This window comes from Lepeophtheirus salmonis, chromosome 9, assembly GCF_016086655.4.
Source record: "Lepeophtheirus salmonis chromosome 9, UVic_Lsal_1.4, whole genome shotgun sequence".
NCBI classification, from domain to species: Eukaryota; Metazoa; Arthropoda; class Copepoda; order Siphonostomatoida; family Caligidae; genus Lepeophtheirus; species Lepeophtheirus salmonis.
This window is the reverse complement of record NC_052139.2, coordinates 10,511,235-10,528,954: the sequence shown is the minus strand read 5'-3', so window position 1 is coordinate 10,528,954 and position 17,720 is coordinate 10,511,235. Positions and strand designations below refer to the sequence as shown.

Genomic DNA, 17,720 nt, shown 5'->3' with positions numbered 1-17,720 from the left:
AGTTGATTAGCCTTGGTATAGAGCAACCAAGTATACTACATTTTTTAACCTATTATTGTCCAAGTTTTTCATAGAAAATATCTAAGAAATTGTCCCTTTAAAAAAAAAAATATTTATTACTATATTAAAAATTAATACTGTATGTTGACCATGTACGGTATGACATTCGATTAAATGTTCATCAATAACATCTAGTTTAAATACACCATGGTATGTTTTTTTTTTTGTTTTTTAAATAGGAAATACATCATGCTAATTTGTTCTTCTATCTTATGTAAAAATGTATTTTATCTCTTGCTTAAACATATTATTTATAAAAAAAAAAAAAAAATGAGGTATTCTCAATTCTGTATTTGTACCAATTGAATATGCCAGGTTCATGTTGATTTAGTGAGTTCCTTATTACTTAATATAAGAATATTCCAATGTCAATGAGTTTTAAAAAAAAGTTTTAACATACAAAACATAAAATATTATAATATGAAATTGCTAGAAGGAATTGTGTTGTTTTTACATAAATGAGCATTATAGCTTAAAACTAGTTCTTTTAGCTATATGTTTATATGAACATCACATGGTATTTTAATTAACTCTTTTCAATTTAGGATAATATTTGAAATCCCTAAAAATTATTCTCTTATCAAAAACGATGGACTGATTGCATATTTTCTAACGTAATTGTTCAAAAATTATAATTTCGTCTTTCAAATATCAACTCAAATTAAGTATTAGATGATTGCATAGATCCATATCAAGAGATAAAAAATATTATATTTTAATAACTCATCATTGCATAATAAATAATAAATACATTACAGCTGCCCGCTCGGTTAGCGTATATCATGACGTCACAGTGCGACTAAAATCAAATTAATCGAGGATCTCTTAAGAGTAGCAGGGGTCCTGGCTACACTGCTTACTTGTCCCGAAGGAACTTTCCGCTGATTAAGGTTAACAAGTGAGAAGGGATTATTTTTCTTGTTTTCTAAGAGACTCAAAGATATTTTTGGTTAAAGGAGGAAGAGCACCTGTCTTATTGTCTTTGATTACTAATTATTTAAGTTATTAGTTGTTAGAACTATTTGTTATTAATACGCACCCGCCAAAACTATTGAATCATTGATATATGATCCCTTACTCTAGCATTAACTCTGTCTCAAATCTGATTAATTCCAATGGATGAGTGATTCGACATGACGAAAGGTATGTCCATCACTCTGACGAAGATCCTTGAATAGTGATTCCTATGATGCCATTCTACTATCTTTTTCAGTGTACTTGGATCTTCCGCCATCTGTTTCTCAATCCAATCATGAGGATCGAATGTGTCTTAAATTTAAGAAACCTTTGGAATCCACCATCAGTATTTCTAATACTGAATATGTCGAGGTTACAGATACAAAAATAGTCATTACATTCGAAGGGAACTCTGCAGTGAACATCAAAGCCAAAGAAAATCTATTATCATTTTATTCTTATAAACATTCCTTTCCATCAAAAGTTACATCTGATGATATTGCTACGATCCTTGAGGCTTTCCCCAACGATGATATCGAGGATGAGATGTTGGAAAAAAACAATATTATTGAGCAAGATCAAGAATTCCAAGTTCCATACAATAATATTTCTTTTGATCACAATAATAAATGTAATTTAGATTGCATACGGGTTGTTCAACAACTTCCCGCTATTTCTCTTGACTCTTTGTATAACTTTTTTGAAGTGAGTATTTAGGAACTATTATTTGATTTATTAAGATGATTCATAAAATACTTGTTGATAGGTTCACGGACACTTTTCGAGGGAGAAGGTATGCCCAAATTGTGGGGATCAATTAAAAATAAAATATGGAAGATTTTTTTGTCGAAAACAAAATTCAATAAAAAGTAAAAAACGTCAAATTGTCTGCTTTTCACAAACCGCATTTAAAGATTCGTGGTTTGATTGCGGCACAAATAAGGCGAAAAAAATCATATTGATATGTTTTTTATATGTGTCAGGAGTTCCATCCATCCAGGTGAAGCAACGAGTCAAGATACATAATAATTGCGATTGGTATGAAGCTTGTCAGAATGTCGTCATTGATTTCTTTAAACGATCAAGTCAGCGTATTGGTGGATCTGGTATCACAGTTGAAATGATTGTCACAAAAGTACACATAAGTGCTTCCAATAAATTATGGGTTATTGGAGGAATTGAAGTACAATCTAAGCGTTCTTTCATGGTTACAGTTTCGAACCTAACTAAGAAGTTCTTATTTCAAATTATGGCTTCTTGGATTAATCGAGGCACTCAGATAATATCTGATTCATTTAATCCTCAAATAGATTTTGAAGAACATGGGTTCGTTTTAGAATCCGAAAATAGTTCGTGTAGTTCAGAAACGATAGACTTTGATACAAGTGACTGTAATACTTTGCGCCAACTATTTATGGGAAAAAAGTTGTACTCACCCGAAAAATTAATTTACAATCTGTATGAAAAGAAGTTGCCTAAAATTGAGGAGCGCTTCCATGAGTTCATTATTGCTGCAGGAGTTTCTTATAGTAAAAGATGAAGCGCCATTGAGCCGTTTCCGTTCAATAAAAATTATTTATCTTTTTGAATGTTAACAAAAAATATTCAAATGCTGAATCTACGTACATATTAACCGATTGGTTATATGTCTCTTTATAATTATAGTAACCTGCTTTAAGTGGATATTTATTATATATTATTATGGATATCTGTATTTCAGTTTTGAGGTACTCTATCGTAAGTCTTGTACCGAATGAACTTTCTATTTTACAGTATTTAGCTTACCAGAAAAAACGATAAAAAATAATAAGTATTTGTAGATACAATCTATTTATGAATATGATTTGCTCAGGTCTGACTTATTAAATATGAAAAATTGTGCTAAAGTCGAAAAAAGATCGGCTATGACTTATTATTTGTAATTATATGCATAAAAATATGTCTATAATGGATCTTCGAACCTAAGACAAGGTTAAAAAGTTACATTGTTCCAATAAATATATTTCTGAATTTTTATAACAGTGTGTCAAGTATAAATCTATTTTTACTGAGTTTTCTTTAGCGATTTAGCGATGGATAGAACCTCTGTCATGTTGACATGATCTCCGAAGTAAGTTTCTCTATGTTCATACAAAACACCCTCGCTACCAGGTCCCATTACAAAAGTCCCACCAAGGAGGGATCCATCTCCTTCCAAGTTACCAGATACACCCTTTTTCCAGGCGCCAAATGTTTTTAAGATGAATCTAAAATTGAGTAATCCAGTCAGCATAATTCTTCGCTCTTTGGGCCCAAAGAATTTTTTATTAATGTCAAAGTAGACATCTGAGCTGGTGAAAAAATTACTAGCAAATTCTTCAGCACCTTCTTCTTCATGAACAATCCCTACTAGTGGTATGTCTAACGCTGAAAGATCTGACTTAATCTTCATGAATTCCAAAGCTTCCTCTCGACAAAGAATGCAACCTGTTCAAAGAAATATAACTAGAATCAAGGTTTATTTTGACATTACATTTATCTCACCTGGTCTTCGAACTACCATTATTACGGCTCCTTTTTTTGCCCACAAGTCCTCCGCTTTTACTATAGTCCCTTTTTTCCCATACAAGCTATCTGTAAGTTTGCGAAGTTGAGTATCTTTGAGGTACTTAAGGGATGCATTTTTAGGCGGTAATAGCCATTCTGGAGGTAAATTACAATACACTAGAAAAGCTGTGATGGCTCCACCAACAAACCAAGTTAAATTAAACATATCTATGGATCCCACTTCCAATTCCTAAAAGTAACACCCAACCCAAAAAATATATTAAATGGGTGAACGAAATTAGTTACTTGATTCTTGGAATCAACTAATGGTTTATCTTCTTTAACCCACTTGAATATACTGCCTTCTAAATTTAAGGCTCGATTTGAATTATAAGAGTTAATTCTGTTAGTGAGAATGGATGAACGATACCCGATTGAACAATAAGGAACTATGAAGGATTTAGTCTCATGAGAAGTAAGGAGCGCCTTGATCTAAATAAATATGTTAACTGAAAATTTATGTTGTTAAAATTGTATTCACCTTATGGAACGGAGCGTTGAATTCCAAATGAATAGCACCAGGAATACGAGAAACAGCAAACTCGTCTTTTGATCTACAATCAATCAAAAATATTTTTTCCTTGCCGTCTAATTTGTACAGGAGCTTCTGAGTAGAAATTACGGGAGTTTTAGGGAACTTATGCCTAAATAGTAAGTATTATATGAAAAAAAAGATAATAATTAAGTTATTGTTTAAAAACTACTTCAGCTCAACACGTATTGTTTTGACAAAACAAATAAATAAAATTTTTAAAATGAAGAAATCTGAAGAAAAGTGAGCTACCTTCACAGGAGATAAATGTAATTGTAAGCATTAGTAACTATGTAAGCTGAGCTATTTATATACCTTCCTCATACACAGTAAAAAAAATGTCAGTTGTACAGGTACTAACAGATAAAAATTATCTAGGCCTATTATGTTCATATTTTCAATCACTCATGCTCTATTCAATGCCCTCTCAAAAAAATAAAATAATAATAATAACCTGCACACTCATACACATATGAATTATATAATAATAGTTTTCCAAGTAGAAAAATTGGAAGAAAAGGGCAGATTTTAAATAATGTGTAAGTAGAGATAAAAACCTAAGATGAATCACTAATCAATCAACATTTTCTAATTATCACCGATATTTAAATATTAAAACAAATTTACATTATCCTCTATGTGTATTGTGTAAGACACATTTTATCAAAATAAAATTAAAAATTTGCTTTGTAACTTTAGAGGGCTTTCATGGGATGTCAGCATTATTGATTATATACTTGAATTATTTCCAGTATTTACCTTTGCGCTAATAATTTGCTAGCGCATAAATAAATATTGGAAAAATTCAAGTATGTAATTACTAATTACCCTAACCAATAACTTAGTAATAATTATAACTTCTAAGGTGTTTATAGCCATTCTAAGGAGAATTCAAATTGAAGTTACCGACATACACCCAACAATCCATACCGTGAATAAAATATTTTTTTTTATGTTCCTCATGTTCGTTAACCGTGAGTTGTGACTACTTTTAGTTTGACAGCATTTGATACAATTTGACTGAAACTATTCATACAAAGTATTTAATTTACAGCTTCAATAAATATAACCAAATATAATACCTATTCTTTTAGAAAAACGCTCATACCTTACAAGTTTGATTAAAATGTCCAGAAACATTAGGTTATCATCAAAAGTTTCTCAAAGAACATTTATTTTAGTGATTGAAAATTGGTCGGTCAAGTTTTCGGGACAGAGATGGTACTTTAATTTTGTAGGAATTCCTTTAAACATCCAATTTAGGCTGGTGATGGATAAACTGAAATGATTGTAATAACATGTAGTTTAAAAAAACATCACAATATACGCTATTTGATATAAAAACAACAGTTTTTTTAAGCTTTTCATTTCGTTACTAATCTCCGTAAGGCCTGCAGTTCAATCATCTACAATTTATTTTAATAATTGTGGGGCTCAAATACACTCATTAATATTAGGCCTACAATTTAAAGTTTGAGAGTAAGATGTACTGAATTTAATGGATTTATTAAAGAGTTTTTTATCTAATTTGTCTGTAAAAATAGGGAAGGAAGTACAATTAACATAACCAATTTATGTAGAGTTGTCCAATGGGTGTGGGGTTTAGGTGTTAATATTTTGAAATGAATAAATTTTGAATATAAATATTTTGGATCTTGTTTGTTTTTTTAATATAAAAAATTAAGATGTTGTTCTAATATTTAGATTTTTAACTGATTTTCAGATAACCCCCTCTAAACTAAATAAAACTTTATAAAACAGTCCCTGGACGCCCCAGACAAAACGTAAAAAAAGGAAAAAATCCAGAGAAACGATGATTTTGGTCATCTTAATAAAGCATATCACATTAAACAAAAAAGTCATTTAAATTACCTCCAAACAAATAAATTTAAAATGAACTTCGGAGTAACATTGCTTCGGAGCACATTAGAAAATATGGCGATGTCCACAGTTTAGTTTTTGGATTTTATTTACAAGTACAAGAAACAACCAATGAGTTTGACCAATATCTGGAGTGGATGAAGGGTCAATCACTTAACCTCGTGTATTTCTATGAACCTGGATGTAGAGGGAACTGTACTTTTTTACTTAAAAATCAAATGGCAAAACCCAATTGACTTTGCACAATATTACTCCTTTTTTATTTCATCAGTATCGGAGAATCTATATGAAGTCACGTGCTACAATTGATATTCTTTCACGAAAACAACATTTTTTCAACCTGATATTGTTACAGATATTACTTTTAACATTTTTCTACAAGTCAATTACAATAAAATTACAAAAAATGAAGTTTTAGATTGAACATTTTATCCGTTAGAATTAAGAATAATCTCTTTGGAAAAGATGTACAATATGCATAACGTAAATCTTAAACAAATACAATAATAAATTGTGATATCTTTAGCAATCCCAGATTTTCTCTACGCAAGTTTTTTTTTTAATAAAAAACTTTTTTATTCCAGGTTAAAAATGTTGTCTTCGTGGAAGAATCTCAATTGTAGCACCTGACTTCACATAGATTCTCGGATGCTGATGGAATATAATGGGATTAAAATTGTATGAAGTCAATTAGGTTTTGCTATTTGATTTTTAAGCATGGAAAATACACTTCCCTCTACATGAGGTTAAGTGATTGATTCTCGGTCCACTCCAGATATTAGTGGACTTATGTAACTAGGTATTAAATGTCGACAAAGAATGACGTCATCCTATATTAATAAATATGAATCATAGATTACAAATACATCTAATATCGCGCAACTCTGATTGACAAACAAAAATTATTGACTTACGACATACCACTATCAAGTTCAGTTCTTTTTGTGTCCTTACAGGATATTTAACGAGCAAAACAAATTGAAATTATATACAATATATTATTGAATAAAATATATGAGTGACATTTTGATATAATATAAATGTAATTATAATGTAAAATGATGTTGTGCGTTCGATCAATGTTTACTATTAATTATGAAGTGGAGATGGAGATGTAAGTTTGAGATCCCCCAATATGGTCAACAATAATATTCTGACGTGAGTTTATCAGGCTATGTTGAGACCGTTAGAGCAGTATATGGCAACCTTGGATTCTGCTATACTTTTTTTCTTTTCTTAATTCTTTTTCTGCTGATATATGGAATTTGAAATTTTGAAAAGGGGCGGGGAGAAGAAGAAAGAAAAACTTGGTTGAAGTGACTTGCCGGCCAAGTGATCTAGTAGATGACTAGATTGAATAGAGTATAGAGGCCAAGTGCGGACTTGAATCAGTGAGTAGGAGTACTTGGTGAGTTGTGCGGCGTTGCATCTAGTTAGGAAAAGAAGTCGAAGAAGAAGAAGAATGGACGAGAAGGAAAAAAGGTCCAACCTGGATTTGAGTGATTCTTTTTCCTCCCTAAGTAAAGAGAGTTTCTTGGATTCTTTGAGTGCCCTGAGCCTCAAGTATGGAGGGAGTCTTTGGGACCTTTGGGTGCAGATGGGGTGCAGCAGTGGTAGTTCTGGGGCTTACCGAGTGGAGGTGGTGCACAACTGCCTGGAGGAGAAGTTCAAAGCCATGATGCAGGAGGAGGAGGGCCACCGATCCGCACTGTTCAAGAACATTGAAGAGCACTACAAGAAGCTCTATTCCCTCTCCAAGGAGTTGGGCATTTCCTTGGAAGAGCCTCCAGCGGATCTGTCCATCATTTTCCTGGAAAAGGACTTGCGGGACAAAGTGGAGAAGTTGGTGAAGAAGAAGAAGGAGCGTCTGAGCCAATTGGCGTCCATCCTCAAGCAAGACGTGAAACTGTCTGGCATGTTGGCCGAAGAGCCCCACTCCATGACGCTCCAAAACATTCCCTCCAAGGAAGAGGAAGTGTCTCTGAAGGAGCATGTGCTCCACCTCACGCAGCTCAAGCAACAGCGTCTCTCCAGCCTCAAGGCCTACAAAAAGTCCTTTGCTCACTTAATGGTGCAATTAGACAGCGAGCCCGCCAATTCCTTAGAGCGAGCCATCTTCTGTGAGACGGACGAGTCTTTTCTGCCTCTCTCTTTGGCCAGACTTGCCTCTGTGGCTAACACGATCCAAAGGCTGGAATCTCAAGTCCAACAAAACATGAGGGAGGCGGAGAGATTGAGGTGTAGAATAAGAGATATTGCTACAAAGCTCGAATTGGACGAAAGAGAAATTTCAGACTTTCTGCACGAATACGCTGGCTTTTCTCCGAACGAGCTCAAAGAAGTAAGTTGAGGATGTCATTGAGTCATTGAGCGATATCTTTCTTTTTTTCTTTTTCAATTAGTTACAATTTCGATTGGATGAGCTGGAGCTTCTCAAAATGCAGCATATGGAACGCTTTATTGTTTCCTCCCGAAAGGAATTACGGGAATGGTGGAATAAGTGTTTCTATAATGAAAAACAACAGTCCCTTTTTTCGCCATTTTATTCCACTATTTATTCCGAGGAACTGCTATCGGAACATGAGGAAGAAATTGAAAAAATTAAAACATACTATTACAATAATGAGTCTTTATTTCATATGGTTGAGCAGAGACACGCCTTGTGGGAGAAGAAATTGGAATTGGAGAAAAAAGCTAAAGATCCTAATAGATTTAATTGCAAGAGTACAGAATTTCTTAAAGAGGAAAAAGATCGAAAACGGGTGGAGAAGGTTTGTAGACAAAATAATAATAATAATTAAGTAGATGTAGCGTATTATAATTTTATTTATACTTCTAATAATAATAATATACATTAAACTTACAGCAACTTCCTAAAATTGAAAAGAGTTTAGAAGATGCCATGGAAGATTATAAATTAGAAAATGGAATCGAATTCTTAATTGGAGGATTGCCTTATCAAACATATATGGAAATTCAAATTAAGGAACATGAGGATAGTATACAAAGGGAAAAAGTTAAAAAAGCAAACGCTAAGAAACAACTTTTGATTCAAGAGTCAAGGTATGGATCTACTCCAGCTAAGCTCAACTCAACGAAAAGAAAAGCACCAAATACTGTTGATAATAATGTCACTAAAAAATATAAATCTGATGTAACTCGTGGTACCGTCAATTCTACTAGATCTGTAAGTTGTTTTGTCTCTATAAAATGATTATACACATAATTAAATTACACTTTCTAGTCTACACGGTCTACATTAACTAGATCAACATCTGCTCGTTCTAATTCTACGCGGTCTAATGTATCAAGACGTCTAAATATTCCACAATCGTCTTTTGTCGTTGGATCTAGTGAATTCAAGATGACGCTGCGTTCGTTGGGAGATAAAGATCCATTCCTTGTAAGTGTATTTCAAATGAACTATCCATTTCATATATTAATTCTTATTCTTCAATAGAATCCACGCGCAATAAATGCTAACAGCACCCTACAAACAGAGATGGTGAGACAAATGTTAAATTAAAGTTATTTTCAAATTGGCTGTTCTCTTATATTACAATATTCATTCATGTGTTTTTTTTTTTAGACAATACAAATATATATATTTGTTTTCGTTGTTTGTACTCAAAATGCCATTTATTGACTTAGGAGAGTCTATTTTATACATAACTTTTTTGTTTTTTTAGATACGTTAACTTGGACAAATTACATAAAATACGTGGTGAATATCCATCTGTCTATTTTTTGTAGAGTACTCATTTTTTAAAACTCCTAATTCAGATTATTACATTAGTTTAATTCTTTATTTTATCTTGTAGAGTATTTAGACAGCTATTTATCTAATATTTTACCTCTGACAACCGTAATAAAATGATTATTATTTGTTATTATTATTTCAGACACCCCATAATATCAAAAAAACGCCAAGGACTGCTCTTACAACTGGAGGAAGAGCTTTTAATCGTCGTTCTAGATCTGCTGTTCAGCTCAGCTCTAAAAAATCTCCTGTACTCAACGTCACTGCTAAGAAAAGTTTATTTAAAACTCCATCTTCAAAAAGAGTTTTAACACCCATTAACTCAGCAATTAAAAGCTCAACTCTGAGAGCCAGAAAGAAGCTCTAAATGTATCTGTGATATAATCGTAAATAGAAAGAAAAGACTTTAAAAACGCTTTCCATTATGCTTCATCCTACTATCTACAATTTAGATAAAATATACTAGTTGCGTCTCAGTACGAATTTACAAATATAAATATTAATTTTAAAAGAATAACTAAGTGTAATTAGAGCAATTACTGTGGTTAATTGGATATAGTAAATGGAGGAATGTACTGGTTTCACAAAATTGTACATAAAATATGATCATTTCGGCAGTGTTCAGCAATGTTTTAAAAGACACATAATAATACATATGGTTAAAGTAAATTGGAATAATTACCTGCTCTTCTGATTAGATTTAAGTTGAATCTAAGAGGACGAAAAGTCGTAAAAATATGATTCTTAATAATCAATACTATTTGTCTTCATGTTAGCTAAGGCACCTTCAATGAAATATATACAGCTATTGGTTTAACTTGATTGTACTTTGATTTATTTTGAGATTTTTTTGGAAATAAGGCGTTATGACAAAAGTATAACAACACAAATTGAACTACAATGGTAAGTCTGTAGAGGTTTCACTGAGAAATGATAGTGGTAAAATCGTTGTGGATAATATCATCGTGAAGCAACATTATTGTAAACAATATGAGTGTGCAATTTCATTGCAATTTAAATTATATTCTGTCGATAAAACCAATGGGTACTAATAATATCTGGAGTGAATCAAGGTTCAATCCCTTAACATAATGTAGGGGTATGTGTATTTTCTATGGTGAAAAATCAAATGGCAAAAGATAATTAACTTCTTACAATATTACTCCATTTTTATTTCAACAGCATCAGATATTATCCATGTCAAGTCACATGCTACAATTAATATATCTTCCACCAAGAAAACATTTTTGAACTAAAATAAAAAAATACTTTTGATTAAAAAAACTTGCGTAGAGTAAGTTTTTTATCTGAGAGTGATACAGATATTATTACCCTTAACATTTTTCTGCAAGTCAACTACAAAAAAAAACCTAAAGTAAAGTTTAGATCGAACATTTTATCCGTAAAAGTAAGGAGTCATCTTTTTGGTGAAGGGTATAAAATATATATAACGTAAATATTTAGTAGATAATTAAGAAAGAAAGAGAGGATGATTCAAGGGTTGATCGAATGATGATTACTTGATTAATAATATTAATATTATAGAACATATTACTTTGATTTAATCAAGATGAGTCACTCACGACTTTTATAATAAAACACAAAAAAAAACCAAAAATAACAGAGAACTCATATATAGGGAATGTAAATTTTGAGGAATATCATTGATACCTTATTATTTTTTCAATCAATATTCAAGCAATTGTATTATTATTTTGTTACATTTTAACTATTGTTTTCAGTATAACAACTAATAATCAGCTAGTATGGCAAACATTTAATTATTTATTTATTTGTGTGGAGATCCTAGATCTTCGCGAGAATAATATTCCAATATGGTGACAATCAATTTAGCTGTTTAGAAAAAGACTCCCGACTCAATAAGCTTAGAAATTTCAATGACATTCAGATGAAATGACAACAGAAATTAAAAGATTTCCTAAATAATTTGTAAAACACATAACAGCTCCAAATAACTATTTATATGTAATATCAGAATAGAACATGCTTTGCAGACCAACATATCGAGAAAAGAGAAGCGTATTATCTTTACGAGTCTAGAATCATCTTCCACTTGTTTTCCAATGACAAAAGTGACTCAGTAGTGGGAAAGAAATATCATGGTAGTCAGGACCATGAGGGACTCATTTAAGGTTTTGGCAGCGGAACGTCAAAGATTGGACCGCCCTGACAGGTTTTAACCCCAGTTAAATAAGCTTTGGTTTTTTTAAGGTTCTAACTGATATTTTTCTTTTACTTGGTTCTTTTTTCATCAGTTTATAAAAGTTTATATTTCAACATTTGAAAATCTTGAATTTTCCCTTTTTGTTCCTTCTGTGATTGATTGGAACTCTGTTGTTTTCTCTGGTGTAGTATCGGTCTATAATTATATAGATTTGAGGATATTAATTGAGAGAAAAAGTCCTCGTTCTTTTGATTTTTTAAATTAAAAATTTCCATTGTGACTTTACTATTTCCAATTTAAAATGAGAATAGTTCAAATCAACTCGGAATTTTGAAATTCAAAATTTTGATTAGTCCAATTCAAAATGGGAATAGTCTAATTCAGTGGCGGATGGTGATCATTCATGGGGGTGCTGCTACATAAAAAAAGGATAAGTGGTTGGCGAGCAATGTAAGCATAACAGCTGGGGGAGTTGTAAGCTTCACCAAGAAAATTTTGGATAATTGAGAACTTTTAGGATCTTTTTGAGGCCTTGGAGGGAGTGAAATCCTGAAACTTGCAGTGGTTTAAATAAAATAATTTTATGTTATATTGAGTAGATTTATTAATCTATTATTTTAATTTCCTATAAATTTAATTGTATTTTTCCACAAATAAATTTTGTTTCGTATTTGTTATTTTGACATTTTTATTTTGATAAGTTTGTTAAATTAATTTGAGAAATAACCTTTTAGTTCGTTTTCAAGTGTTTAATATATAAATATAAACACAAATGATCTAATAAAATATGATATTCCAATAAAACAACACAACTTTCACCTCAACGTAATTGAATGAAATTTTCAGGAATTATAAAATACAGTATTGTGTCAAATATGCCCCTTTTAAATACCTGCAATAGAATTGTATAATATGAAATTCGAGTATATAAATATATTCTCACGCTCTCCAGACAATAAATGATAATTATTATTGAAAAAAAAAGAGAAGTTAAAAATTAAGACAAAGTATTTTCATATTGCCCAATAATAAAGATTGAAGGTACTAATGTTGGGTTAGAATTTATGTACTTCCTACAAGGAAAGCGATATAACGTCCATTATACCTTTTATTCGATCCATTATACGGTATCTTTGATTTTGAAGGCTATCTTGAGATGACTTATTTTCCAGCGAATGGTACCATTAGCTGAAGCAACGGATTGAAAAAAAAACAAAAAACTTTTTGAAAGATTAAGAATTTATCTACATTAAATATAAATGACGTCAAATTGATTTATCCCATTTAAGGAATTTAAAATGTAACATTTCTATGGGGATCCCCCAAAACACTGTAAGACTTCGTGCACGCCTCCTGCAAGTTTTTTTTTCTCTCAGTATTTTGTACAATAGTCAATACCTAGGGTTGAGGAATCGTGCTTTGCACAAGCGCGCCCGCAAATACAACTTCAAGTGTCTGGTTCCTCTGTTTTCTTTTGGACAAAAATAAACCTTTATTCGTAAATTAACTAAAGGACTTTAGGCAAATAGCGGTCAAGGGAAAAATAAACAATTCAATCTAAAACACAGGTAAGAATATGTTCCTAACGTAGTCCCCCTATTCTTCTCTTTTCACCAGGGGGAGACTCAATACTTCACCCCCATGCTGGGTGCGTGCCTAGCTGGAGCAACATGTAGCAGTTTCCAATTATTTTAATCCAATCAGAATTGAAAACTAATAAATCCTACCTTTCTTGCCTCGAGTATCCACTCTTTGCCTAGAGCAAGGTTAGTAGAAATACAAGGTTAGCTCGTCATGTAATCGGGCTTGCTCAAATTTTCAATTTGATGTATCGTACCGACTGCTGGGCAAGATAGGTAGATTGACAAAACACGCAACCACTCAGAGTCTATGACGTCACTATTGCTAGAATTTTCAATTTAATTTATCCTACCGTCTGCTGTGCAAGAATGACAGATTTTGAGAAAACACGCAAGCACTAATACACTATGACGTCACTAATAAAAGCGTGGTGGAAGTCAAACATCAGTCGTACACGCATTTTGGTATAACTTTGTATTTCTATTAACCTTGACCTAGAGTCCTTTAACATTAACTAAGTCTACTGTATTAATGTCCTATTTTATTGAAAGTGTAGTTCTACATTTTTAATGTAAATCTGTACATCTGATGGCCGATGGGTATTTTCGAACATACGTGTAACATATCTCAATTATAATTTTTTTATCATTACAACTTATCTAAAAAATTAATTCAAATAGAAGCTTTCCTTCACTAAAAGATAGCTGTAACTTGGTTCAATCAAACTAAAGACACCAAGAAAATGTCTTAATGTTAGTTATAATTTTTTTGTATGATACAAATAGTATTGTCATAATATAAAACTCGCACGGTGAGGGATTGGCTTACTATTATTTTTGGCTCGCACTAAAAGGACCCAGCTGTCATTTAGCTTTTGTCTTCCTGGGGCAATAGCTGGTACTACCCCCCGTGCCTTCTTTAGTTCACTCCTCTCCTCTGGTTACCGCAGGGGTGTACTTACTGATTCGGTTTTATGATAGATTAGTTACTATATTTAGATTTAGGTTGTTAGTTAGGATCTCAACAAGAGTAATAGCTAGTTATGCAGCCATATTTGGGAGGGATATTAAAAAAATAGTAGCTTTATCTACTTGAAGCCATTATATTATGGATTATAAGGTTTGAGAGGGTTCAGTTAGCTTTTAGTCACTTAATTTTTCACGCTTTTTTAAGGCTTTATTATATTTGGTTATTGGGTATTGGATTCATAGTTCTTATGGTTATCCAGATTTGGTTAAAATTAATTTACTTAGTTTTAAACAAAGTAACGGAAAGTGACCATTATCCTGAAGAGATATAATCGTGGAGCGTTTTAACACTTTTTCGCAAGGTTTCACTTTTCATATGACGTCAACTCTGTTATTTTTCTTACTGACGTAGTCTGGTATATTATAAAGAGAATGATTGATGATTATGAATTAATTATGATTTATGATGAAGCACGCCTCATAGGGCTCAGAGTCTAAAATTCTTGTAGGGAATGAATAAATTATTTTATTCTTTGATTTATCCTTTTTTTGAATATCCCACCAAAGAAAAGAGAAGTTTTCAATAATAAAATTATCATTTATCGATTGTTATTAATTATAATAATTAATAGTATAAGAATAAATGAATGATTTAAGACGCAATGGTCAATTATTGTAAAAAATGGGAACTTGGAGTTGAGACTTGACTTGGACTCCATAGTTTAATTATAAAATACTCGTATATATTTTTACATTAATTAACATCATCATCCTTGAACTCGAATAAAAAAATTAATGGGTTAACAAAGCTCTATATGATAAAAATTTGCTCTAGTTAAACTAAGTCCGTCTTCTGAACCTCGAATGAGCATCTTCTTGAAAGTAAAATATATTAAATCACTCCTAATTCGATCTCAAAATCATAACTAAACAGTACCTCTAGTGGATAAATAAATTTTTTGTGCACCAAGACATTTTTTAGCTATGAACGTCGTTGGTCCTCGTTTGGCTACTTGATTTAAAGCGTTAAGTATTGTCAATAACAACACTGTGTGAGTCACGGTGCTCTCCCTTCTTCTATCCTCGCGGCTTGGATATCAGACCACCATAGAATCGGAGCTGTTGAGTACGCAGTTACACATATTGTTAGCTTTATTTGTAGCTAATATTTTTTTTTTATAAAAATGAGAGGATGTGCAATAATTGTAAGTTAAAGGACTATTGATAATCATACCTAAAGGACTCAAGGTAAATCGTTGACACTAAAAGCAAGGAAGGTAAGATTTCGTTGTTCTCAATTCTGATTGGCTTAAAATGAGAAGCTGCTATATGTTCCTCCAGTGACGCAGCCAGTTTGAACAGGCCGTGCTTCCTAGTGAAAAGAGAAGAATAATTATATATTTTTAGATATTATGGGTAGGTGTTAGGAACATAGTGTTCCTTGTTTTTAGATTGAATTGTTTATTTTCCACGTAACTGTTCTTTCCCTAGAGTTATTTAATTATACCTAAAGGATGTTCTCTTCTCAACAATTAAATAATAATGATAAAAGCAGTGGAAAATAAAAAATAACCTATTCAGATTTCTTACTACAACATATTTTATAAGGTTCACTGCGATTGTCTCACAATGATAATATACACAACAATTTTACAACGCAACGATATTACCCCAACAATTTTGTGCGCAATCTTTTCATCACAATCATTTTACGGAACACCCTTATTTTATACACCTCTATCTAGGGACACAGATTTTCCTTTACGCCCTTAGTGGAAAATCATAATTTAATAACTTATAGATATATTTAAATCGAAATAAAATATTATTCTGTTAATTTATGAAATAGAGTCTTGAAAAGTTGATTTTCTATAACATGGAAGTAATACTATAATTACATGAATATCAATTAAGTTGCTTTCTTATTTTATACTATACTGCCCCTTTCCGTAAAAACATATTATCTCAACGTAACATTAACTAACAGAAAGAGGCTTTGTAGGGCATTGATTTCTCATAGGAGTAAACACACGTGACTATAAAAATGATTTAATGAAGTTAAAATCGACGGATTAATGAGTATTTTTATACCACACACATCTTATTTAACTTGAGATGTTTGACGAGTTATTTTTTAACTTTAAAAAATAATATAAAAATATGCTGTTTTAAAAAAAAAATTGAATTGTATGAAAAAATGTCAACTTATTAGATAAATAAGTATAGGAAATAGTTGTATAAAATACGCTTTTAAAAAGTAAGGAAATAAATTCTTCAAAATATTGATCAATTGTCACTCAATTATTAATTATTTGATGAAATCTTTTAGATATTCTTTCAAAAAGCTACGGAAAAATAAATATATTTTTTATTTATCAACCTCTCATATATAGATTTCAAATAAATTAATGAATGGAACTGAAGATTCTTTTTAAGAACCTTATGTTTGAAATTATTAGAATGGTTTCAATCAAAAAAATAGATTTATATATTTATTTCTAAATTAGAAATACATCACTGACATAAGAAATTACTATGTATTTTCTACAACTGCTGATGTTTCTGTTTCATTTCGCAAATCAGGGTTCTCAACGTTCATTGATTGAATTCGGAATAATTACTTGTTAAGCTGTAAACAATTTTCCGCAATTATTGAATAGTTATTCCCTAGTCAGGAGTAATTGGCTAACTACAAACTGATTTTGGCCCTTTTTACAAATATTGTTATACGAAAGGTTGCGAGTCACATTAAAGGTAACTAAAAAGAGACTAAAGTGAAGAGAAGACGCTTAAAATAAAATGTAAAGCAAAATAATGTACATGAATTATGTTCAGGATTCACGTAACCTCGATAAAAAAATACTTTTAAAAAAAGGATTTTTTTACGACATAAATTGCTTCATAATTGAACCAAGACCAAACATCCGGCCTCTGTGATGGTGTTGAGGGTTGAGGCATTAACTGAAAAAAAGAACCTCCAATTTGGTTTCCTGTTGGATACCGGTTACCCACGACCGACTACTTGATGTTGGTGAATGGAAATATGGTCCCATAGATCACGAAGACCATGAATATGTCCATCTAGGTCACATTCGTATTTCAGCAGGACTGCTAATATTGTATAAGAGGGAATGGGTAGCAACATAGACTTCTGGTCCAAGAACCTTTAGCCCCTTCAGAGCCAAGATTTGAATCTACTCTATTACTCCA

The 17,720-nt window shown here is 31.7% G+C and overlaps 3 protein-coding genes across 6 annotated transcripts; 2 read left to right on the top strand and 1 right to left on the bottom strand.

The window, feature by feature from the left end:
- Positions 1-828: 828 nt before the first annotated feature.
- Positions 829-3,033, top strand: LOC121124706 (uncharacterized). Of its 3 annotated transcripts, XM_071891145.1 has the most exons (5): positions 838-958; positions 1,144-1,203; positions 1,274-1,722; positions 1,784-1,886; positions 2,001-3,033. In XM_071891145.1, exons 2-5 carry the CDS (start codon positions 1,194-1,196, stop codon positions 2,555-2,557), a joined length of 1,119 nt encoding a protein of 372 aa, XP_071747246.1. In that variant the 5' UTR covers positions 838-958; positions 1,144-1,193; the 3' UTR covers positions 2,558-3,033. The 3 variants fall into 3 exon arrangements, with proteins under 3 accessions (XP_040575818.1, XP_071747246.1, XP_071747245.1); XM_040719884.2 differs by having other exon boundaries at positions 829-958; positions 1,784-3,033; XM_071891144.1 differs by having other exon boundaries at positions 873-950; positions 1,784-3,033.
- Positions 2,998-6,147, bottom strand: LOC121124707 (peroxiredoxin-like 2A). Its single transcript, XM_040719887.2, has 6 exons — positions 6,008-6,147; positions 5,244-5,414; positions 4,085-4,247; positions 3,850-4,035; positions 3,541-3,793; positions 2,998-3,483 (listed from the first exon to the last, which is right to left on the bottom strand). The coding sequence occupies exons 2-6, from the start codon at positions 5,273-5,275 to the stop codon at positions 3,062-3,064; spliced, it is 1,056 nt and encodes a 351-aa protein (XP_040575821.1). The 5' UTR covers positions 5,276-5,414; positions 6,008-6,147; the 3' UTR covers positions 2,998-3,061.
- A 720-nt stretch (positions 6,148-6,867) lies between these two features.
- On the top strand, positions 6,868-10,593 carry LOC121124705 (protein regulator of cytokinesis 1). Of its 2 annotated transcripts, XM_040719883.2 has the most exons (7): positions 6,868-8,357; positions 8,419-8,787; positions 8,883-9,203; positions 9,261-9,419; positions 9,477-9,521; positions 9,706-9,740; positions 9,919-10,593. In XM_040719883.2, exons 1-6 carry the CDS (start codon positions 7,479-7,481, stop codon positions 9,712-9,714), a joined length of 1,782 nt encoding a protein of 593 aa, XP_040575817.1. In that variant the 5' UTR covers positions 6,868-7,478; the 3' UTR covers positions 9,715-9,740; positions 9,919-10,593. The 2 variants fall into 2 exon arrangements, with proteins under 2 accessions (XP_040575817.1, XP_040575816.1); XM_040719882.2 differs by lacking the exon at positions 9,706-9,740.
- Positions 10,594-17,720: the final 7,127 nt, after the last annotated feature.